The 25,598-nt window shown below is 45.6% G+C and overlaps 3 protein-coding genes across 3 annotated transcripts in view; 2 read left to right on the forward strand and 1 right to left on the reverse strand.

Annotated features, from left to right (window-relative positions):
* The first annotated feature begins 84 nt into the window (after positions 1-84).
* LOC121865514 lies at positions 85-5,870 on the forward strand. Its single transcript, XM_042365030.1, has 4 exons — positions 85-528; positions 814-1,068; positions 2,918-3,009; positions 4,246-5,870. The coding sequence occupies exons 1-4, from the start codon at positions 459-461 to the stop codon at positions 4,399-4,401; spliced, it is 573 nt and encodes a 190-aa protein (XP_042220964.1). The 5' UTR covers positions 85-458; the 3' UTR covers positions 4,402-5,870.
* Positions 5,871-8,076: 2,206 nt separating this feature from the next.
* On the reverse strand, positions 8,077-12,859 carry LOC121865515. The gene is made up of 3 exons (XM_042365031.1): positions 12,760-12,859; positions 9,916-10,057; positions 8,077-9,664 (listed from the first exon to the last, which is right to left on the reverse strand). Exons 1-3 carry the CDS (start codon positions 12,760-12,762, stop codon positions 9,246-9,248), a joined length of 564 nt encoding a protein of 187 aa, XP_042220965.1. The 5' UTR covers positions 12,763-12,859; the 3' UTR covers positions 8,077-9,245.
* Positions 12,860-14,565: 1,706 nt separating this feature from the next.
* LOC121865556 (growth hormone secretagogue receptor type 1-like) overlaps positions 14,566-25,598 on the forward strand; it is a 19,299-nt gene continuing 8,266 nt past the window's right edge. Inside the window, exon 1 of the mRNA XM_042365072.1 lies at positions 14,566-14,618. Within this exon, the coding sequence (XP_042221006.1) occupies positions 14,566-14,618 (53 nt within the window). The remainder of the gene's footprint in view (positions 14,619-25,598) is intronic.

Consider the following 25,598-nt stretch of genomic DNA (forward strand, 5'->3'; position numbering starts at 1 on the left):
TTTATAATGAACGATAAGTATAAGAAATGTTCAATGCGTTTGGTTAATATATATCGGTGCTGCTCTTGTTGATCATAGCAGGGTATGTTTTGTATACACTAAATATTGTTTCATTATACCTCAAGGTCTAATTCAATAAGAAATTAGTAAATTGTATTGATGGTAACTCACTGTTGCTCCAACTGTTTGCATCACGGAGGAAGGACGCCTGGCAGCACTGAAAAACACTGAGCGGATATCCCAACAGATAAGCTGTTTCAGGAATTCTAAACTAATTAATAAACAGACTACGTTGAATATCTATCTTTGTCATGCCACCGCCCTCTGTATAGGCTTGTGAGGAACCGAGTGGCGGTGTAGCAGTGTTGCAGCAAGTACCATCAGTCGAGAGGGCGTGAACATACTGTAACATCGGGGGGTTCTTTCACCCACTACACGAGTCCCCCCGCAACACTACCATGGCCGACACCGCCCCCCTCACACTCTGGGTTCTCGTCAACAAACACGAAGCAACAAGTGATATTAAATGTACGTGTAGTCTTGAGGAAGACAGATAAGTGACTTATTTACATTTTAGACGTGCCTTAACAACACCCACAGTGTTACAAGGGTTGTATCAGTGATATGAAGTAACAGGTGATATTGATCGATTTTTGTTTACATCTATTGTGGTCTCAACCGTTTTCTATGATAGTATTTCCTCGGTAACTCGCCTGAAACGACAATAGTTTAGTACAGTACGTCCTGAATGATTTAAAATTCTTTATATTTTAAATAGTAAATAGTTTTTTCTTATTCATACTGATGTTCCAGACAAGAGAGAGACTGAGGAGCATAATAAGAGCAACACGCAGCTGGTATCAGTGCCTATGTGGCCCCAGTGGACGGCCAGGGAGGTTCAAGTGGCTCTCCTCAAGACCCTTGGTCTGGGCCACACTATACCCTCTTCCACCAGCAGCATTGGGGTGCGGAACGCCCACGGTGCCCTCCTGCCCCTCACTCCCACCACCCTCAAGTCCACGCCCGTCCGGCCTCTCCTGGTAGAGATACACACCGCCCACCACAAAGGTAAGATCACATTATTTACCTAATGGCCATCACTAGAGGTGGTAAGGTTGTCATCCAGTGTTTCCCTTTTCCTGTGTGGTTTTATCGAGATAGATATATATATATATATATATATATATATATATATATATATATATATATATATATATATATATATATATATATATATATATATATATATATATATATATATATATATATGCGAATTAATAAGTTTTGATGTAAATTCACTGTTCACTAGAGTACCTGTGAAAGACCTACTTTCATTTCTTAAAGATAAATTACAACTGTTAGATTTAACTATTGAACATGATACTTTCCTCAAATTGATAGTTATGCGTAACTGACAATGTGTTTAGAGCAAATGGGAAGTTCTACAAGCAAATATTTGGCATGAGCATGGGTAATTGTCTTTCTGCTCCTCTAGCCTGTATTTATATGGAGTTTTTTTAGTCTAGATTACTACCCAATATAGTGGACTTTATTCCTCCATGGTATAGATATGTAGATGATGTTCTTTGTCTTTGGCCTAGAAACAGTGACCCTTTGGAATTTTTAGACAAGCTTAATGATATTGTCCCAAGTATCACATTCAAAATTGAAAGAGAAATAAATGGATCCCTTCCATTCCTTGACGTGCTTATCATGAGAAATGGCCAAAACTACAAATTTAAGGTATACAGAAAGCCCACACAGGTAGACAGTTTCATACACTTTTATCGAATCACCTGGAGTCTACCAAAATGTCAGTTTTTTCTGCTATGTTCTTAAGATGTCTGCGTATTTGTGACTCTGAATTTATTGACGATGAATTGAAACACATTCGTTCCATTGCACAAAAACTCGGGTACCCTTCCGTGTGTTGATCGTTGTTTTAAAAGGGCTAAAAAATCCTTTCATTCCTCTCAAACCAGGCAAATTCCTACACTTAAGAATATTTTGACTGCCCTATCGTAATGAATTTGTCCCGTTAGTTCGGTCCCTCAAGCTACTAAATATTAATGTTGTTTTCAAGTATGACTCAACCATTACCAATATGCTAATAAGAAATAGCCCAAGTTTGAATGTAAATGGAAGTGTTCATTGTATTCCATGTAGCAAATGTAATTGTAATTATGTAGTACAGACAGGAAAAACACTGCAGCTCAGAATCAAACAACATAAGTACAATATCAGAACAGCATCTGAAAGCAGGGCCTTGTTCGTTCATGTTAGGAATAATAATCATCCCATTGCTTGGGAAAAAAGCTTAGAAGTATTTAAATCATCTTGTGTCACAGAAAGACTTCTGGTTGAAGCTAGTTTGATTAAGGAATTAAAATCAATAAACCTTAGTGATGGTCAGTTCAAAACTGATAATATGTTACATAAATTTATTTGTCAGTGGCCCAAGGTTAAAAATGCTTTGAAAACCTTTGATCAAGATGTATGGTAGTTATTTAGTGGGTCCCTTATTTTTGACGTGACCTGACTAGTCACGTCACCCCCCTTCTCTTTAGCTCCTCTACGTGTGTGTTGGTATGGGGATTAGTGGATGACATCCTTATGACATGACCTGACCTCATGTTTTTAAGGTCACCCTGTATATTTAAGCCTCTCTCTGTCCATGTAATCCAGTTGCCTCTGAAGATGTCTTGAATAAAGACGAAAGCTACGGTGCTCCGTTGTTTCCCTTTTCCCGTGTGATTTTATCAAGATATATCTTATCCACGTTTTCATTGTGGATTTACATGATATATATATATATATATATATATATATATATATATATATATATATATATATATATATATATATATATATATATATATATATATATATATTCCACTTACATTAAGTACCCCTACAGGGACTGAAAAAGAGGAACGAGAGACGACGCCACTGTTGCCTCCCTCCTTCAGGAAAACTGTGCAGGACATCATAGCCAGTCTTGAGACCCGAGTGAGTCCCTCCCTCTCTTGTTGTAGATCAAGTGTGAGACCCCTAACTACAGAACCCTGAACCACATTTCGAAATAACAATCAAGTTCCTCAGAAATAAACCTAATTTTATCAAGCTTTCTTTTTCTTTAATGATAACTATTCGTATTATTATTATTATTATTATTTGCAGTAGTAGTAGTTTTAGACCTAACATCTCCTGACTCCAGATTCTCAACATTTTGTACTAAAAAAAAAATCTCTTAACTAATGATATGAAATTGCATTAACTCATTGTCATAAAACTATGACACAAATGCGATATTTCGGTCTTAATGTTAAATTCTCCTCTTGATTCGAATTAATGTTCAATAATACCACGTTGGTTAGCACTTGATGGGTGCCCACCTGGCCCTAACAACACCAGATGCTGTTGGTATAAGGACTCTACTGGAAATAAGCCTCTCGTGGCTCGGTCAGCTGTCCTTGTTAAATTGAGTGAATATCAATTATTACAATGTAACATCGTATCAAACTGCCTCACTTAATCTACGGCACAAAAATGAACTCTCAATGAACTGAACCTTAAATTCTCGTCTGAATGGTGACGCGAGGACTCATCGACTTAGCTATATTAAGCTACGTCACTCAGAATGATTCTCAAATATTTTTACGTTCATTTAATTCAAACTGGTTATCAAAAGGCTGCACTGACCACACACATCACTTATGCCACATACACTGTAGATGCCAGAAATGTCTTTTTAAGTACACTAGGCCTTTACCATATATTTATACGTATTCTTAACTCCAATTCACGAGAAAATATAAACGTAGGAATCTTTGAGGAGCTGGGCTGAGGGCTCGACAGGTCTCAAGGAGCTGAGGAAACATGATAACAATAAACACATCCTGAGGTTCTGCCACAGCCTTCTCCTGTATCTATCATTATATATTTCTTATTAGTTAATCCTTTATATTTACTTACACTACTGAAATAAAATTAATACTTGTGTTGTCTTGATTTCCATATTCTATTGATTTTTACAATATCTCATTTTCTAGCTTTTCGTTTTCTCTTTTCTTTTGTTGTTTTATATTCGTTTACCATAATCTGTTGTTGTAAAGTGGTACATGAATTTGTTAGCTGTGAGAGATAGGATTAAGATACGATAAATGTTGCATCTCTCTCTCTCTCTCTCTCTCTCTCTCTGCACTTAACAGGTGATTGATTTTGTTGTTGTTGTTGACGTCACAGCTGTCTAGGGTGGAGGAGGGCTTGGGGAGCCTTAAGGGTCGACGAGCTGCCCTGGTCGAGTCTGAACTTCGACAGATCCAAGACACACTCAACTTCATGTCTCGAAGACTTGACCTGACCCGTACCCCCGCCTGGGTCACCGGAGGTCAAACTTGAAGCCTCCATGTTAGCTGTAACCCTACCTGTGTCATGAGAGGTCACACTTGAAGCTTCCATGTTACCTGTAACTCTACCTGTATCATGAGAGGTCACACATGAAGCCTCCTAGGTCATCCTCTTCCATGTTTAGTTCACGGGAGGTCAAACTCGAAACTTTCAGTTCAGGTTCCGTTTCAAGTACATTAAGCTTACAACACAACAAACTTCCAGTGTTTTCAGCTTAAAACACAACAATCTTCCAGTGTTTTCAGCTTACAACACAACAATCTTCCAGTGTTTTAAGCTTATAACACAACAAACTTCCAGTGTTTTAAGCTTACAACACAGCAAACTTCCAGTGTTTTAAGCTTACAACACAACAAACTTCCAGTGTTTTAAGCTTACAACACAACAAACTTCCAGTGTTTTAAGCTTACAGCACAATCTTCCAGTGCTTTAAGCTTACAGTACAACAATCTTCCAGTGCTTTAAGCTTGCAGTACAACTATCTTCCAGTGCTTTAAGCTTACAGCACAACACGCTTCCAGTGCTTTAAGCTTACAGCACAACAATCTTCCAGTGCTTTAAGCTTACAGCACAACAATCTTCCAGTGCTTTAAGCTTACAGCACAACAATCTTCCAGTGCATTAAGCTTACAACACAACAATCTTCCAATGGTGCCAAATTAAAAAAAATCATAAAATAAAAGTAAAAAATAATAAATATTTAAAAATATTACATAATTTATATAATTATTATACTTGTTACGTCAAGTATCAAAATATCGTTTTAAATTATTACATTATGAATCTCGTTACAATAAGTTGCCGAGTTATAGAACACAAGTTGCACATTGTTTTGTGGTATTATGAAGTCATGTTGTATAATAAAGAAAGACCTATTGATTATACAGCTTAAATTATACAACTTCCATTATACATTATGTCCTCATATTTTCATTTTGTATTAATATAATCATCTGCTATAATTGTTACTTGTATACATCTGCTATAAATGTTACTTGAGTGTATACATCTGCTATAACTGTGCTACTTGAGTGTATACATCTGCTATAACCGTTACTTGAGTGTATACATCTGCTATAACTGTTACTTGAGTGTATACGTCTGCTATAACTGTGCTACTTGAGTGTATTCATCTTCTATAACTGTTACTTGAGTGTATATATCTGCTATAACTGTGCTACTGGAGTGTATACATCTGCTATAACTTACTTGAGTGTATACATCTGTTAGAAATGTTACTTGAGTGTATACATCTGCTGTAACTGTTACTTGAGTGTATACATCTGTTATAAATGTTACTTGAGTGTATACATCCGCTATAGCTGTTACTTGAGTGTATACATCTGTTATAAATGTTACTTGAGTGTATACATCTGTTATAAATGTTACTTGAGTGTATACATCTGTTATAAATGTTACTTGAGTGTATACATCTGCTGTAGCTGTCACTTGAGTGTATACATCTGTTATAAATGTGTAGCTGTCACTTGACATCTGTTCATGTTATAAATGTTACTTGAGTGTATACATCTGATGTATACATCTGTTAGTTACTTGAGTGTATACATCTTGTAGCTGTCACTTGACATCTGTTGTAGCTGTCACTTGAGTGTATACATCTGTTATAAATGTTACTTGAGTGTATACATATGTTGTAGCTGTCACTTGATTGTATACATCTGTTATAAATGTTACTTGAGTGTATACATCTGCTGTAGCTGTCACTTGAGTGTATACATCTGTTGTAGCTGTCACTTGAGTGTATACATCTGTTGTAGCTGTCACTTGAGTGTATACATCTGTTATAAATGTTACTTGAGTGTATACATCTGCTGTAGCTGTCACTTGTTAGTGTATTGCATCTGTTGTAGCTGTCACTTGAGTGTATACATCTGTTATAAATGTTACTTGAGTGTATACATCTGTTGTAGCTGTCACTTGAGTGTATACATCTGTTATAAATGTTACTTGAGTGTATACATCTGTTATAAATGTTACTTGAGTGTATACATCTGTTATAAATGTTACTTGAGTGTATACATCTGCTGTAGCTGTCACTTGAGTGTATACATCTGTTATAAATGTTACTTGAGTGTATACATCTGTTATAAATGTTACTTGAGTGTATACATCTGCTGTAGCTGTCACTTGAGTGTATACATCTGTTGTAGCTGTCACTTGAGTGTATACATCTGTTGTAGCTGTTACTTGAGTGTATACATCTGCTGTAGCTGTCACTTGATTGTATACATCTGTTATAAATGTTACTTGAGTGTATACATCTGCTGTAGCTGTCACTTGAGTGTATACATCTGTTGTAGCTGTCACTTGAGTGTATACATCTGTTATAAATGTTACTTGAGTGTATACATCTGTTGTAGCTGTCACTTGAGTGTATACATCTGTTGTAGCTGTTACTTGAGTGTATACATCTGCTGTAGCTGTCACTTGATTGTATACATCTGTTATAAATGTTACTTGAGTGTATACATCTGCTGTAGCTGTCACTTGAGTGTATACATCTGTTGTAGCTGTCACTTGAGTGTATACATCTGTTATAAATGTTACTTGAGTGTATACATCTGTTGTAGCTGTCACTTGAGTGTATACATCTGTTATAAATGTTACTTGAGTGTATACATCTGTTATAAATGTTACTTGAGTGTATACATCTGTTATAAATGTTACTTGAGTGTATACATCTGCTGTAGCTGTCACTTGAGTGTATACATCTGTTATAAATGTTACTTGAGTGTATACATCTGTTATAAATGTTACTTGAGTGTATACATCTGCTGTAGCTGTCACTTGAGTGTATACATCTGTTATAAATGTTACTTGAGTGTATACATCTGTTATAAATGTTACTTGAGTGTATACATCTGTTATAAATGTTACTTGAGTGTATACATCTGCTGTAGCTGTCACTTGAGTGTATACATCTGTTATAAATGTTACTTGAGTGTATACATCTGCTGTAGCTGTCACTTGAGTGTATACATCTGTTATAAATGTTACTTGAGTGTATACATCTGTTATAAATGTTACTTGAGTGTATACATCTGCTGTAGCTGTCACTTGAGTGTATACATCTGTTGTAGCTGTCACTTGAGTGTATACATCTGTTATAAATGTTACTTGAGTGTATACATATGTTGTAGCTGTCACTTGATTGTATACATCTGTTATAAATGTTACTTGAGTGTATACATCTGCTGTAGCTGTCACTTGAGTGTATACATCTGTTGTAGCTGTCACTTGAGTGTATACATCTGTTATAAATGTTACTTGAGTGTATACATCTGTTGTAGCTGTCACTTGAGTGTATACATCTGTTATAAATGTTACTTGAGTGTATACATCTGTTATAAATGTTACTTGAGTGTATACATCTGTTATAAATGTTACTTGAGTGTATACATCTGCTGTAGCTGTCACTTGAGTGTATACATCTGTTATAAATGTTACTTGAGTGTATACATCTGTTATAAATGTTACTTGAGTGTATACATCTGCTGTAGCTGTTACTTGAGTGTATACATCTGCTGTAGCTGTCACTTGAGTGTATACATCTGTTACTTGAGTGTATACTGTACATTCCCTATAATTGTGTCATAAGTGAAATTATAATTTTTTACACAAATCAGTTTTAATAATTATACACGATTTAGCTTCAATAATTTATCTCATCAATACAACATCATACCCACATACAAAATTTATCTTAAGCATACAACATACAAATTAACGGGCACGATTAGGTACATGCTAGGTGAAATAGGCGAAAAATATACCTATTTTTCCTGATTACCATGAAAATAGGTCTGTGCATTCATGTGTATATTAAATTAATGGAGTTATGTATGATACTGAGTCTTTTGTATAATTATGTGTATGTATTATTACGTTTAAATGATAATGTTATATTTTGTATAATCATCGGATGCAGTGTTAATGATATACTGTACATGTTCTCAGAATGTTATTGTAGTGAACTTATTATTGTTGTTATTATTATTATCATCATTATCATCATTATTATTATTATTATGAATTATGTTATTATTTAAGATAATTAAGGAGAAATATGTAATATATGTCTTTTAACAAACCTTATAATTAGTTTTACAAATAAAAAGACAGACAACAGACACAGATAGATAGATAGATAGATAGATTCTCAGGTAAGATAATTAGTGAATAAGTTTGAAACAAATCAGCTGTGTATAAAGTAATATTCAGAGACTAATGTGTGCGTGTGTCTGTGTAGTAATTATCAATATTATGATTACTATTACTTATACTACTACTACTACTATTACTGCTACTACTATCAATATAATCATAATAATAATTGATAATTATTTACTTTTTTTCTAAGGATTTGCTCCAGGACCTCAAAGTACAATAAGTTGTTTGTGATTGGTGGATTAGTGACAGAATATCCAGCCGTCTGTGATTGGTGGATTAGTGACCCAATAGTCTGAGATTTAAAGGTAGGTGAATCACTGTATAGTCAGCATTGTAAATACATAATTGTTTAATTTGTATTATGGTTTGTAAAATGACCGGTAGACAGACAGACAGGTAGACAAGTAGAAAACTAGACAAGTAGACAAATAAACAATTAGACAGGTAACTCGTGTCTCCAAACGGCCAACCTATGTGACCTATAGCAAACCTATCCACCAATCACGACCATCGTTATACGACCAATACCCATTCATTCATAAACTGTGATACTACTACTGCAACGTTGCCGTTTGGAGACACTGGTTACCACTGGGCGTAGAAACACATTTCCGGACAGGTAAACAAACAGTAATAGTGTGTTGTTACTTGGCCGCCTTCACCTTATCTGGCTTGGGTGGGTACGGGAGGGAGGAAGGCGTGGCCACATCTTCCTCAGGTGGCGACCACGACCAGCGTTCTGCTGCCGGGGTGGACACTGTCGGGTGCCACTCCTCCGACACCTGCGGGAACACGATGGTCTCATGTGAGTGACTCTTTGGTGTTGTGGTGGTTGTTGTTGTTGTGGTCTGGAAGAATTCCTTGGGTAGCAGGACGAGGTCTAGGCCGTGCTGCAGGCTGAAGACCACCACCACCACGTCGCCAGTAGAGAGCAGCTCCGCGTGAACCACTCGGGAATCTTTCTTGCCCGGAAGGTGCCATCCTGGAGGGAGTGTCCACACTTGTGTCGGGAGGTGGGTTGTGGCCTCCTCTACCTGCTGGTACACCTGCACGCCGTACTCACCTGTCGCAAACACGTGAGGGAGTAGTCTTTATTATTTTTTATTTTTAAAAATGAGGAATTGAAGTGAATATCGGTCCCATAGCTTGACACAGTGTACAAAAGGAGACAACGTCACCAACGCTGCATTCAATCACTTCACTTCCCCAACTTATAAAATCAGATTCCCATTTATAGCTGTGTGAACTGAGTGCCCCGGGATCGAACCAACGACGCCCCCCCCCCCCACCTAAAATAACAGACCAGTCACTCACCTTTACGAGGCTCCGTCACCTGGATGCGTATATCGTCCACGTCCTTCACCAAGACTGGGGAAGCTGGTGCCGTGTGGTCACTCAGCTTGGCGGGGAGAGCACACACCCCTGCCACCACAACCACTAGTACGGCTACACTCCTCTGCAATACGTGATCGTCGACTTTGAATTCAATATATCAATGTTTTGTCTTAAACTCTTAGAAAAATACCTGTAGATTTACAGTATATACATAAGAAAATTAATTAGCTCACATAGGAAAACTTTCGGTCATGAAATTCAAGACTTTCCATCACAAAAAATATCGAAATTTCCGTCATTAAAAAATAAAGTTTGGTTCATAAACAAGAAGTGTGTTGACAATGACGTCACGTTTAGCTGACTGACACACACACACACACACACACACACACTCGCAGGGGAGAGCAAAATATTTTCAGGGATTTCCATGTGAAAGTCTGGGGCTGTCGACCATTGCCCTGGGGTACATAGCGTTGAGTGGCTGGGTAGGGTAGTACGTTGTGGGTGTCTGACTGTCACCATCTCATATCACCCAACTCACCCTCCACCCATCACCACCATCTCACCCCTCCACCCATTACTACCGCCTCATCACCTCCACTCCCCCACCCCACTCCACCCACCGGCACCTCACAATACCTCATCTTTATCGAGAAAAAAAAATTAATACACAATACAAATAATTACCAAACAAAAATCCCCCCAGACATCAAATACCCCAAATTACTGAACACAATAACAGTGAAAATCCTTGCCGATGTTCACGGTCTTGGTACACCATAGATCAGTAACATCCACTTCCGGTATCCGTCAGTCGCCCATATCTTCCTGTCTGGTTCGTGGGTGAAGTGTCTTGTTGGTCTGTGAATCTGAGTCGAGTTTGAGGAGAAAATATAAAGGGTTTGTGTGTAATGAGGGATAAAGGCGAACTGGGGAGAGGTAGAGAGAGACAGAAGAGAGGGGGAGAGGTAAAGAGAAACAAGAGAGGGGGGAGAGAAACAGATAGAGGGAGAAGGGGAGATAACGAGAGAAGGGGAAGGGAAAAGAGAGAGAGACAGAAAGGAAGAGAAGAGAACGAGCGGGAGGAAAAAAGAGACGGAAGATAGGAGAGAGAAAAGGTGAAGAGAGAGACAGAATGGAAGGGAGGGAGAGAGAGGAGGGAAGTCAATAATTTGGTTGCGGGTGGTGGATATGTTTCCGTGAGTCAAGGATTTTTCTGAGGCATAGGAGGAAGGAAGGAAGGGGGGGGGGTAGTGGAGGTTAGGATGATTGGCCAGGCCCTTTTACCAGCCTTCCTCCATCACCATCATTTACAACCTTACACCACCATCATCTACAACCCTACACCATCGTCACCACCATCATCAAAGGACATGTATGGGATAAGCGAGGACACCTTAGACATGGGAGGGAAGTACTTGAGACATGCAAGGGAAAGTATTTGAGACATGCAAAGGGGAAGTACTCAAGTCATGCAAAGGAAAGTATTTGAGACATGCAAAGGGGAAGGACGTCACTCATGCAAAGGGGAAGTACTCAAGTCATGCAAGGGTAAAGGACTTCAGGCATGCGTTAATACACCCAGAAAATATCCCGTCCGTCGGAAGCCTACATCAACCATCCCGGAACTGGACACAGGAAGGGAGCAAGATCCGTCACCGTCACACATAGTAGGATTCCCTGTAACGTAGAGTAAGTGACCGTAACTCCTGATAGCATGTGTGGCCTTTACAGTACAGTGACGGGGAGAGGGGGGGGTGACGGTAGTGGTGACGGAAGAGTCAATAGAGTGGAGTTAAAGAGACCCATTGAAACGGTACCTAACCTTGGCCCATAAGAACTCTCGTATATGTGTAAATTCCGTACATATGTAAATAAATCACAGGTGTACGTGGACCTTATATACATACAGGTAATTAATGTAAGCGTCTTGGAGGTGCTTTCATGTGATCATATCTTCAGGGAAATACAGACGAGAGAGGGACTATATTAATGGTGTAATAGAGCTTGTGTACTGATACTAACACACACACACATACACAAATACATTTTCTGTTATTTTTCCTCCCTGACAAACCTAAAAGGCAAAACACAGCTGTGGTGGCATGCATTTGTGTGTGTTTGTGTTTCCTTCCCCTCTCTACCAACCAATCACAGTCACTCAGTCAGTAAGAGCAACCAACACTGCATGGCATTCTCCATTAAACACGTAATAAGATAATCACACAAACTGAGCCACACACCAGCGTTGTCCCGGGTCATGTCTGTAGCACCTACTGTATAAATCAAGGACAAATAATATCCCTCTACAGTATCTCACGGTCCCGGGTTAATAACAGTACTGTAGTGGGATTAATCAAAGCCCAGGTGGATCATTTAATCAGGCAGGTGTATCCGTCTTATCTCACCTGGTGTGTTGGGTCGCTGGTCATTCATGGTTGACACTGAGAGTCAACATGTAAATATTCTCATGATAGATAGTGAAGCTAAGCTGGCTGGTGGTCACTATCAAAGCATTCCTCTGGCTAATTCATGACTAATCTAACATTCATCCTTCACTACACAACACCGTAATGCATAAACAACACCTGGTCAATAACACCTGCCTCGTCTAAACACATATACACTATTACACGCCACAGATAAGCATATCGCTGTCTAATGTAAGCAATCCTCATATTACAAACCTCAACATTTTACATAGTCAAGACAATGAAGAGTCCAAGTTTATTTTGAATAGTCTATGAACTTGTGTGTTGTTACGTATAGATATAGTATTAACAAGTATCTCTCACATTATCACTATTTATCATCAGTACTCACCATAGTATCAGTGGAGGGGGAGGACTTGTCGGGTGGGTAATGTAGGTCCTCACAGGCAGTTCTCAACAGGTAGTCTGGGTAGTTGATTCACTTCCTCCCCTCTTATATACCTTCCACCCTTGGCTGCTTCCACACACACACAGTCGGACATACGTGCTCACATCTCCCATTATCACCAACAACCTCGGAAAATCAGTCTTATGTAGTACATTTCTTTGCTAAATCTCAATGCGTTTTGTTGTCATTGTCAATACATCTCACTCACGAAGTTTGATTCAATTATATCTTACCGGTATTTCATTTACAAATATAAAACTGAATCATTGTGAAGAGGGAATATTGTTATTTTTCATTAAATATCGTTCACTTCTTAAATTAAAATATAGCAGTTGTGAATTCCCGAGAAAAAAAATACTATTTGCATAGAAATCTAATGACGTCACGAAATAAGTTACCAGACACCAAAAAATATTTATATTTTTCCATTTAACTAATTCTCTAATACATCCTTAAATTCTTCATGTTTATTTTTATTTCATCAAGAATAGCATAGATTGATTTTATATATGTTTAACTATATCAATGAATATAACAAAATATAATGGATATAATGAACAAAAACAATATATGGCAACTATACACGGGATCCCCAGCCACAGGAGGAGAGGAAAACATGGAGGCCGCTGGACACTTTTACTTCTCATTGTGAAGCTTCAAAGTCAAGGGCAAGTTTTGTGGTTCCCTGAATACCTGTACAATATACCTTCAATGTCTCACAATAGGTAAAGGACCCCCCCCAAGAGATGAACGAATGTTTTACGGTAATTTACTTATTATTACGATATTTTGGTTTCTTCCGGATGATAAAAAGAAAAAAGGGAAACTTTACCTAGGCCTATTTTATGTATGCAGGAACTTTACCTGAAGATTAGACACCCCAGTTTATTTCACCTGATGTCTAAACATTCTTACACTAACCTAACCTAAATTAATCCCTCCAGGTATCGTTAGGTTGTTCTAATAACGTGAAATAAACTGGGGTGCCTAATCTTCACGTGACCCTCTATATCACTTTGTATAGCAATATTCAGTACTAAGGCGACCGGACTATAGCCGCCCTTACAACATGTACCCAGAGGTCCACGTTCACTGGAGCATTCGTTGTCTGGTGGGATTTTTGTCCAGTGGAAAATTGTCAGGTGATAAATTTCTGGTGTGGGATTTTGTCTGGGCATTCCGATTACCAAAGATCAACAGAGAGAAAGTAAACAAAGGTGGGCCGGGGAGAGGTCAAGGTCACGTGAGTAACCTCAGAGACTACCAGGTATGATCAGCTGATTCCATGTAAACAGACGGCCCAGGTATGAACAACTGCTCAATGTAAGCGGACGGCCCTGGAGGGATCAGCTGTGAGAGAGAGGGGGGGGGAGAGAAAGAGAGGGAGGAGAGAGAAAGAGAGGGAGGGAGAGAAAGAGAGGGAGGGGAGAGAAAGAGAGGGAGGGGAGAGAAAGAGAGGGAGGGAAGAGAGAGATAGTGTTTAAGGCGTCATGGTCATATATCGTCAACTCTGGGCCAGATATTCCCACATTAAAAAATGAGTCAACTTCCTTCAGCAACATTATTATCACCGTCGATAATTCTGTCGTAAGTTTGGCGAGAAATATTAGTACTGAGAATGAAGGAGTGTCAGCTATCTCCATGACTGCTAAACCTGACTTATTGACTGGGTGACTCTCTCTCACCCTATAAAATGAACAAATCACCAGTCAAAAATGTCAAATAAAACGTTATTTTCAAAGCACTATTATGTCCAAGATCAAAAGGTGCCTGAGAAATCGCCCAGACAAGCAAATAAACAGGTAAACAAACAAACAACCAGAACCAATGAGTACTCCTAACAAGCTTCGCGCGGCACTAAAGGGGGAGAGGGAGAGGTGTATTATAAGGGGGTTTTTCCAGCACAATGTTACAGCTGTGTGTTAACTGTACTTACCTCTTACCTGGTGTATGGTGGTGGAGCCTCTTGGTTAATTAGCAAGGTGGCTCTAAAATAGGTACGCCTTCTCTCACACTCCCTCTACACCTTCCCTCCACTCATCTCACCCTCCCTCCATTCCTCCCTCCACTCATATCATCCCTCCCTCCCTTCCTCCCTCCACTCATCTCACCCTCCCTCCATTCCTCCCTCCTCATCTCCACCCTCCCTCACTTCCTCCCTCCACCTCATCTCACCCTCCCCTCCATCCCTCCCATCCTCCCTCACTCATCTCCCCTGTCTCCATTCCTTCCATCCTCCCTCCCACTCATCTCACCTCCTCCATTCCTCCCATCCTTCCCTCCCTCATCTCATCCTCCCTCATTCCTCTCATCCTCCCTCCCGCCATCTCACCCTCCCTCCATTCCTCCATCCTTCCCTCCCTCCTCTCACCCTCCCTCCATTCCTCCCATCCTTCCCCTCCCTCATCTCCCCTCCCCTCCATTCCTCCCATCCTTCCCTCCCTCATCACCCTCCCTCCATTCCTCCCATCTTCCCTCCCTCATCTCATCCTCCTCCATCCTCCCATCCTCCTCCACTCATCTCACCCCTCCCTCCATTCCTCCATCCTTCCCCTCCTCATCTCACCCTCCCCCCATCCCTCCATCCTCCCTCCCTCATCTCGCCCTCCCTCATTCCTCCCATCCTCCTCCCTCATCCCCACCCCTCCTCCCATCCTCCTCCTCATCTCACCCCTCCTCCATTCCTCCCATCCTTCCCTCCACTCATCTCCACCCTCCCTCCATCCTCCCCTCCACTCATCGCCCTCCCTCCATTCCTCCCATCCTTCCCTCCCTCATCTCACCCTCCTCCTTCTCCTCCCACTCTCACCCTCCCTCCATCTCCATCCTCCCTCCACTCATCTCCACCCTCCCTCATTTCTCCCATCCTTCCCCTCCACTCATCTCACCCCTCCCTCCATTCCTCCCATCCTCCTCCTCATCTCACCCTTCCTCCATCCTCCCTCCTCATCTCTCCATCCCTCCCATCCTCCCTCCACTCATCTCACCCTCCCTCCATTCCTCCCATCCTCCCTCCATTCATCTCACCCTCCCTCCCATCCTCCCTCCACTCATCTCACCCTCCCTCCATTCCTCCCTCCACTCATCTCACCCTCCCTTCCTCATCCTCCCTCCTCATCTCTCCATCCTCCCATCCCCTCCCTCCCTCATCTCCCTCCCCTCCATCCCTCCCATCCTCCCTCCCTCATCTCACCCTCCCTCCACCCTCCTCTCTCCCCTCCCTCCATTCTCCATCCTTCCCTCCTCCTCTCCCTCCCCATCCTCCCTCCCTCATCTCACCCTCCTCCATCCTCCCATCCTCCCTCCACTCATCTCACCCTCCTCATTCCTCCCATCCTTCCCTCCACTCATCTCACCCTCCCTCATTCCTCCTCCTCCCTCCCTCACTCCACCTTCCTCCATCCTCCTCCTCATCTCTCCATCCCTCCCATCCTCCTCCCACTCATCTCACCCCTCCCTCCATTCCTCCCATCCTCCCTCCATTCATCTCACCCTCCTCCCCATCCTCCTCCCTCATCTCACCTCCCTCCATTCCTCCTCCCTCATCACCCTTCCTCATTCCTCCTCCATTCCTCCCTCCTCATCTCTCATCCTCCATCCTCCTCCCTCATCTCACCTCCTCCATCCCTCCCATCCTCCTCCTCATCTCCCCTCCCTCCATCCCTCCCATCCTCCTCCCATCACTGTGATATCTTCTGGAAACAGACGGGCCCGGCTCTGAGGCTTGTAAACCGTCGTGTTGGCTTACTCAAACTGCGCCATGTAGTGATGCAATCCCAGACAAGGTTCTGAACTCCAGGGCACGAGCAGTAGATATATCAACAAGGGTACAAGACTTGGCGTGATAGCCAACTGGCACAGGAACAGAGCCAGCACAGGAACTCCTGGTCGAGGGGCACGGGTGACCTGAGGAAGTAGCTAGCTAGGCAGGGAGCTGACATTACTAGGACAATAAATGAGGTCTTCTAATTACTGACTACGCTGTACAGACATAGTACATCGGACATGTAAATGGACATAGCATTAGACATAAAGACAGACACATGCTATAATAATATGTAGTAATACAGACATGTGAATATGGTACAATGAATGGTAACAGAGTCTTGTATGTTCATATATTCAGTATATATATACACCAAATCCACAATAATAAACCCACCAAGTAAAATATTAATCACCAAAAGGTAAGAAAAAAAATTAACTATTAATCTCATCACCAGCCAAACACATCAGCTTGTTTGTCGTGGCAAACAGAAACACACAACATAATCCAAATAGGCATCACTGCATGGTTTTTATTTTAATGTGTGTGTGTGTGTGTGTGTGTGTGTGTGTGTGTGTGTGTGTGTGTGTCTGTGTGTGTGTGTCTTCCAGCAACTCACCCACCACCACCACCGCCTGGTAGCTACCATCAATTTCACCTTTAGTAATTTAGTTCCCAGGTGAGACCACAGGACATGCCTACACCTGGGACCTGCAGATCTCTAGGAAGTGCCACAATGGTCCCACCTGTTACAGCCCCCATTACAATTCCCATAAAACACATCATTGGTATCCCCTCACCCTCCCCACTCTCCCCACCCTCCCCCACCTCCCCAACCTCCTCACTCCCTCACCCTCCCCACCTCACCCTCCCCACCTCCCCTCACCCCCACTCCTCACACCCTCCCCACCTCCTCCTCACCCTCCCCACCTCCCCACCTCACCTCCCCACACTCCTCACCCTCCTCACCTCCCCCCACCCTCCCTACCTCCTCCACCTCCCCACCTCCCACCTCCCCACCTCCTCACACTCACCTCCTCACCTCCCCACCTCCTCACCCTCCTCCCCCTCACCCTCCCCCACCTCCCCACCTCCCCACCTCCCACCTCCCTCACCTCCCCACCTCCCTCACCTCCCTCACCCTCCCACCTCCCCCCACCCTCCCACCTCCCCACTCCCCCACCTCCCCACTCCCCACCTCCCACCTCCCCACTCTCCCCCACCTCCCACCTCCCCCACCTCCCTCACCTCCCCTCACCCTCCTCACCTCCCACTCTCCTCCACCCTCCCCACTCTCCCCTCCTCCTCACTCCCTCCCTCACCTCCTCACCTCCCTCACCTCCTCACCTCCCTCACCTCCCCCCTCCCACCTCCCTCCTCACCTCCTCACTCCCCACTCCTCACCCTCACTCCTCCCACCTCCCTCACCCCTCACCACACCTCCCACACCTCCCCACCCTCCTCCCCACCCTCCCCACCTCCCCACCTCCCCACTCCCCCACACCCTCCCCTCCACACCTCCCCCTCACCTCCCCACCTCCCCTCACCCTCCCCTCACCCCACCCACTCCCTCCCCCACTCTCCCCCACCTCCTCACCTCACTCCCCCTCACTCCCCACCCTCCACCTCCTCACCTCCTCACCCTCCTCACCTCACTCCACCTCCCTCACCCCTCACTCTCACACCTCCTCACTCTCACCTCTCCCCTCACCTCCCACCAACTCCCTCCCTCCCCACCTTCCCCACCCCCACCCCCACCTCCCACCTCCCCCACCCCCCCACCTCCCCACCTCCCCCACTCCCTCCCCACTCTCCCCACCCTCCCCACCCTCCCCACCTCCCCCACCTCCTCACCCCACCTCCCCACCTCCCTCACCTCCCCACCTCCCCCACTCCCTCCCCCACTCCCCACCTCCCCACTCCTCCCTCACCTCCCTCACCCCTCACACTCTCCCTCACCTCCCCACCCTCCCCACCTCCCCTCACCTCCCCTCACCTCCCTCACCTCCCTCACCTCCCCACCTCCTCACCTCCCTCACCCCCACTCCTCCCTCCCCCCACCTCCTCCCCACCTCCCACTCTCCCCACACCCTCCCCACCTCCCCACCTCCCCCTCACCTCCCCACCTCCCCACCCTCCCCACACCCCACCTCCCCACCTCCCTCACCTCCTCACCTCCCTCACCCCTCCCCTCACCTCCCTCACCTCCCCACTCTCCCCCACTCCTCCTCTCACCTCCTCACCCTCCCCTCACCTCCCCCACCTCCCTCACCCTCCTCACTCCCCACCTCCTCACCTCCCTCCCCACCTCCCTCACCTCACCTCCCTCACCTCCCTCACCTCCTCCCTCCCTCACCTCCCTCCTCCCTCACCTCCCTCAACCTCCCTCACTCCTCCTCACTCTCCCACCCCCACCCTCACCTCCCCCACCCCCTCCCACCTCCCCACCTCCCCACCCTCCCCACCTCCTCACCCCCCCCCCACCTCACCTCCCCACCCTCACCTCACCTCACTCCTCCCTCCCCACCTCCCCACCTCCCCACTCTCCCTCACCCTCCCTCACTCCCCACCTCTCACCTCTCCTCACCTCCTCACCTCCCTTCCCTCCACCTCCCTCACCCTCCTCACTCTCCTCACCTCCTCACCTCCTCACCTCCCTCACTCCTCACCTCCCTCACTCTTCCCACTCTCTGCCGAGTTTGATTCACACATGACACTGAATTAATTTAAGATCACTGAACACCCCTGAGGTGTGTGTGTGTGTGTGTTAATAATAATAATAATAATTGTTTATTGAAGAGCCATGTTTCAGAAGGCTGAAATATACAGTACATATTTGGGGAATGTTGAATTACAAATAATATACAAGTAAATAAGTATACAATAAGACATATAATAAACTTAGATGGGAAAAGCTTCAAACTACAATTCTTCAACATAGTACAGGTATGAGCAGTGCTTATCAGAGGAATTGATTTATCAAGAATAATTTTATAATGTTGAGACCTGTTCTTATAAAGACCAGTTCTGCACATGTGTGTGTGTGTGTGTGTGTGTGTGTGTGTGTGTGTGTGTGTGTGTGTGTATGTGTGTGTGTGTCACATGTTTTAATACAAACCTGCCTGGAGTCCATAAACATAAAACTATATTCTACAACTTTTTTCCCTCTTTCTCTCTCTCTTTCCTTATTAATTATCTCCATCTAATTATATGTCTCAGAGTTTATTTAATATTTATTAATCATCCCACCACACACGCAACGCACACACACACACACACACACACACACACACACACACACACACACATACTATCACTGACCACCACCTCAATCACACACAACACTTGCTAACAACCAAAGATTGATAAACATCCTTGTCTCACCACACCAAACACACACACACACACACACACACCCACTCACACACACACACACACACACACACACACACACACACAAACACACACACAACACTATAACAGGTATTTTTTTTTCTTTTTTGCATTTTGCTTGTTTCCATCAGCGCTGTCCATTACATTATGCCCTGTTTCTACAGCAGGCACACACGCTTAAAGCACACATGTAGTAAAGAAAGCACATAGTAAACCCAAACTCTAATCCAACAAAAATAACCAACCCCAAACCCCAACCCCAAACCCAACAAAACCCACCACCAAAAACCACCAACCCAAATAACTCAATAACCCCTAAATAAATAACATAACCTAACCCAACCTAACCTCAAATAACTCTGACCTAACCTCAAAACCTGACTTAACTCTCAATAACCTGACTTAACTCAAATAATATACAACCCTCACAACATAACTAACCTAATCCCATCCTCAAATAACCTGACCTAATCCCTCAGCAACCTGACCCAAACCCCAAACACACCCTAACCTAATCCTAAACAACTCGACCATTCTCTCAAACACGACACCTAACCCATTCCACTACAACCAAAAAACTGAAGTCACAATAGATGAATGATGAAGGAAGGATGGGGAAGGAAGGAGGGGAAGGAAGGAGGCGAAGGAGGAGGAAGGAAGAAGGAAGGAAGAGGGGTCAAAGGGAAGGCTAGGGTGAAGGAAGGAAGGAGGGGATGGAGGGGAGGAAGGAAGGAGGGGAAGGAGGAAGGAGGAAAGGAACGAGGGAAGGCAAGGGGAAGGAGGAATAACAGGAAGAAGGAGGAAGGAGGGAAGGAAGAAGGGAAGGAGGAGGGCGAAGGAGGAAGAGGGAAGGAAGGAGGGGAACAGTGGGGCGTATATTTTAGTTACTAACTCTGTGACGATCCAACTCTGTTCTTGCTAACTCTCGGCCTGTCTTGTCTTTGCAGAATGGTGTCTTTCCTCCAAACACTTCATGTCTGACCATCTTTTTCACCACCATTTCTGAGAGCACCACACACTAATATCATTACTCTCAACTACCAACCAATTGCTGTTAGTCTGCTCTATCTAGCAAACCCTTTTAATTTTATTCTGTTTTATTTTTTCATCTTATTTTTCTGTTTTCTCTTTTATTACTTCAGTTTTTTTTGTTCTTAGGAGCATTAATTTTCTTGTGTTCTCTTTTATTGCAGCTACTGTACCTTTTGTACTATGAACTCATTTACCTCACCTGCAACTCATTACTAGGAACTCAAACACAAGCACGTCACCTGCAATTTATATAGACACTTGTGAACCATAACACAAGCACCTCACCTGCACCTATGTCTACCAGAACCAGAGCAATTGCCTCACCTCACTCTCTCAGCCAAAAAAAGAAAAACCAAAAAAAAAAAACTTTCAGATGTCTCAAATGCAACTAGACACAATGAGAAATGTTTCCCACGCTTCTCCTCACGCTTTTCCTTCCTCCCTCATTTCCTCCCCACGCTTCTTCCCCACGCTTCCCCACCCCACGCTTCCTCCTCCACGCTTCCTCCCACGCTTCCTCCCCACACAACCTTCACAAAGTCCATGGACTTAGCGCACCCTCATCTCAACTACAACACTTCTTCTCACGATTCTCCTCACGCTTCCTCCCCACTTCCTCCCCACGCTTCTTCCTTCCACGCCTCCCACGCTTCCTCCCTCACGCTTCTTCCCCACGCCTTCCCCACGCTTCCCCACTGGCCTCCCCACCCTTCCACGCTTCCTCCCCACCCCCACGCCTTCCCCACCTCCCCCCACGCCCTCCCCACGTTCCTTCCCCACTTCCTTCCACGCTTCCTCCCACACCTCCCCCACACCCCCACACTTCCTCCCCACACCTCCCCACGATCTCTTCCCCACGCCTCCTCCCCACGCCCTTCCACGCCTCCCCACGCCTCCTCTCCCCACGCTTCTTCCCCACGCTCTCCCCACGCTTCCTCCCCCCACGCTCCTCCCCACGCTTCCTCCCACACCCTCACAGCCTCCCACCCACGCCTCCTCCCCACGCCTCCCCACGCTTCCTCCCCCCACGCCCTCCCCCACACTCTTCCCCACGCCTTCCACGCTCCTCTCCCACACCTCCCCACGCCCCCCACGCTCTTCCCCACTCTCCCACACTGCCCTCCCTCACACCTACCCACCAGCACCTCCCACGGTTCTCCCTGCACCCCTCACTCACCACCCTTCACTTCTTCCCTCACGATTCCTTCCCACGCCTCCCTCCCTCACGCCTCCCTCACGCTTCCTTCACGCTTCCTCCCCCACGCCTCCCCACGCTTCTCCCCCCACGCTTCCTCTCCCCACGCTTCCTCCCCCACACTCTTCCCCACGCTTCCTCCCCCACGCTTCCTCTCACGCTTCCTCCCCACACTGACCCATCACGCCCACACCTGCGCACCCCCATCCACCACTCACTACTCTTCCCCACGATTCCCTCCCCACACTTTCCCTCCCCACGCCTTCCTCCCCCACGCCTCCTCCACGCTTCTCTCCCCACGCTTCCTCCTTCACACCCCCTTCCCCACGCTTCCCTCCCTCATCAGCCTCCCTCCCCTCACGCCCCTCCCCCACGCTTCCTCCCTCACGCTTCCTCCCCACGCTTCTCCTCATCAGCCTCCCTCACACTTCCTCCCTCACGCCTCCTCCCCACTTCCCCACCTCCCCACGCTCTCCCTCCGGCCCCACGCTTCTCCCCACTTCCTCCCCACTGCCTCTTCCTCCCACAGCCTCTCCCTCACGCTCTCCTCCCCACGCCTCCCCACGCTCTTCCTTCACGCCCCTCCCCCCACGCCCTTCCCTTCCACGCTTCCTCCACACGCCCTCCCCTACATTCTTCCCCTGCACTCTCCCCACCCATCACCAAGTCTACTGACTTCACCTCACAATCCACGATTCCTCCCTCACGCTTCCTTCCTTGCGCTTCCTTCATTTTCCCCACGCTTTCTCCCCACTCCCCTCCCCACGCCCCCACAGCTTCTTCCCCACACCTCCCCCACGCCCCCCACGCTTCCTCCCCACGCCTCCTCCCCACTTCCCCCCCACGCCTCCCTCCCCACGCTTCCTCCCCCCAGCCTCCCTCCCCACTCCCCACGCCTCCCCACACGCTTCCCTCCCCACGCTTCCCCCCTCACGCTTCTTCCCACACCTCCTCACGCCTCCCCACACTTCTACCTCACTCAGCTCCACGTCATTCACTACACTACTTCTTCCCCACGCTTCCCTCACACTCTTTCCCCACGCCTCCACCTCCCCACATGCCCAGTTCCCGCACCCTCATCTCCACTACTTCTTCCCCACGCTTCCACGCTTCCCTCCCCACGCGCTTCCTCCCTCACGCTTCTTCCCTCACGCTTCCTCCCTCACGCTTCCTCCCACACGCTTCCTCCTTCACACTAATCTATCACTAGCAAGTCTACGGACTTGGCGCACCCTCATTCAACTACTACTACTTCTTCCCTCACGATTCCTCCCTCACGCTTCCTCCCTCACGCTTCTTCCTTCACGCTTCTTCTCTCACGCTTCCTCCTTCACACTTCTTCCCTCACGCTTCCTCCCTCACGCTTCCTCCCTCACGCTTCCTCCCTCACGCTTCTTCCCTCACGCTTCCTCCTCACGCTTCTTCTCTCCGCTTCCTCCCTCACACGTCCTCCCTCACGCTTCCTCCTCACGCTTCTTCCCTCACGCTTCCTCCCCTCACGCTTCCTCCCTCACGCTCCCCCCTCACGCTTCCTCCCTCCCTTCCTCCCCTCCACGTTTCTTCCCTCACGCTTCCTCCCCTCGCTTCTTCTCCTTCTCCTCCACACTTCCTCCCCTCCACTTCCTCCCTCACGCTTCTTCCCTCACGCTTCCTCCCTCACGCTTCTTCCTTCACGCTTCCTCCATCACGCTTCCTCCCTCACGCTTCTTCCCTCACGCTTTCTCCCTCACACTAATCTATCACTAGCAAGTCTACTGACTTGGCGCACTCTCAAGTACAACTACTTCTTCCGTCACGATTCCTCCCTCACGCTTCCTTCCTTGCGCTTCCTCCTTCACGCTTCCCCCCTCACGCTTTCTCCCTCACGCTTCCTCCCTCACGCTTCTTCCCTCACGCTTCTTCCCTCACGCTTCCTCCCTCACGCTTCTTCCCTCCACGCTTCCTCCCCTCACACTTCCTCCCTCACGCTTCCCCCCCTCACTTCCTCCCTCACGCTTCTTCCCTCCCTTCCTCCCTCACGCTTCCCACCCTCACCTCCCTCTCCCCCTTCCCCCTCCACACTTCTTCCCTCACTTCCTCTCTCCCTTCCTCCCTCACACCTAATCTATCAGTAGCAAGTCTACGGACTTGGCGCACCGTCATTCAACTACTACTACTTCTTCCCTCACGCTTCTTCCCTCACACTTCTTCCCTCACGCTTCCTCTCTCACGCTTCCTCCCTCACACTAATCTATCACTAACAAGTCTACGGACTTGGCGCACCCTCATTCAACTACTACTACTTCTTCCCTCACGCTTCTTCCCTCACACTTCTTCCCTCACACTTCTTCCCTCACGCTTCCCCCCTCACGCTTCCTCCTTCACGCTTCCTCCCTCACGCTTCCTCCCTCACACTAATCTATCACTAGCAAGTCTACGGACTTGGCTCACCCTCATTCGACTACTACTACTTCTTCCCTCACGATTCCTCCCTCACGCTTCCTCCCTCACACTTCTCCTCTCACATCTCCTCCCCTAGTCTCTCTTTATATCTCTCTCCTCCCCTTGTGTCTCTCTCCTCTACACCTCTCTCCTCTCCTTCTCTCTCTCCTACACCAATCTTCTCTTTTTATAACACTGTTTTCGTTGCGTCTTAAGCTGTTGTTGTTGTTGTTGTTGTTTTTGTTTTCCATACTCCGGCCAAAACACTAAATAAACAAATAAATATCGAGATCCGTGTTGTTCTTATTCCAATTTTTCCCAACAACATTTATGACGATTGTTTGTTGTAAATATTATCATCATCTTAGAAAAATAAACATGGGAGCTCATTTGACTCTCATGGTTACTTCACCTGATGCTTTAAACACTAAGCAGCTCATTTGACTCTCATGGCTACTTCACCTGTTGATTTAAACACTAAGCAGCTCATTTGACTCTCATGGTTACTTCACCTGTTGATTTAAACACTAAGCAGCTCATTTGACTATCATGGTTACTTCACCTGTTGATTTAAACACTAAGCAGCTCATTTGACTATCATGGTTACTTCACCTGTTGATTTAAACACTAAGCAGCTCATTTGACTCTCATGGTTACTTCACCTGATGCTTTAAACACCAAGCAGCTCATTTGACTCTCATGGTTACTTCACCTGTTGATTTAAACACTAAGCAGCTCATTTGACTCTCATGGTTACTTCACCTGATGCTTTAAACACTAAGCAGCTCATGACAGCTAACTTCCCCCCATCCCCCCTATCTATCACACTTAAAACATACAACACACTCAAGTCACACTTTAATACACACTTAACTTTACGACACCTACACTTAACTATCATGGCCACCCCCCCATCCCTCTCAAACCTCGCACATACTATATTATATACTTAACACTTATAAACACACTTAATAT

This window comes from Homarus americanus, unplaced genomic scaffold (genome assembly GCF_018991925.1).
Source record: "Homarus americanus isolate GMGI-L3 unplaced genomic scaffold, GMGI_Hamer_2.0 scaffold25483, whole genome shotgun sequence".
NCBI classification, from domain to species: domain Eukaryota; kingdom Metazoa; phylum Arthropoda; class Malacostraca; order Decapoda; family Nephropidae; genus Homarus; species Homarus americanus.

What these genes read in the sequence shown, in the direction of transcription:
- LOC121865514 (XM_042365030.1), top strand. Translation starts at nt 459, where the DNA reads ATGGCCGACACCGCCCCCCTCACACTCTGGGTTCTCGTCAACAAACAC. An exon ending in AGCAACAAGTGATATTAAAT is followed by an intron (nt 529 to 813) that starts GTACGTGTAGTC and finishes CTGATGTTCCAG; the next exon opens with ACAAGAGAGAGACTGAGGAG. An exon ending in TAGCCAGTCTTGAGACCCGA is followed by an intron (nt 3,010 to 4,245) that starts GTGAGTCCCTCC and finishes TTGACGTCACAG; the next exon opens with CTGTCTAGGGTGGAGGAGGG.
- LOC121865515 (XM_042365031.1), bottom strand. An exon ending in GGTGACGGAGCCTCGTAAAG is followed by an intron (nt 9,665 to 9,915) that starts GTGAGTGACTGG and finishes TGTTTGCGACAG; the next exon opens with GTGAGTACGGCGTGCAGGTG.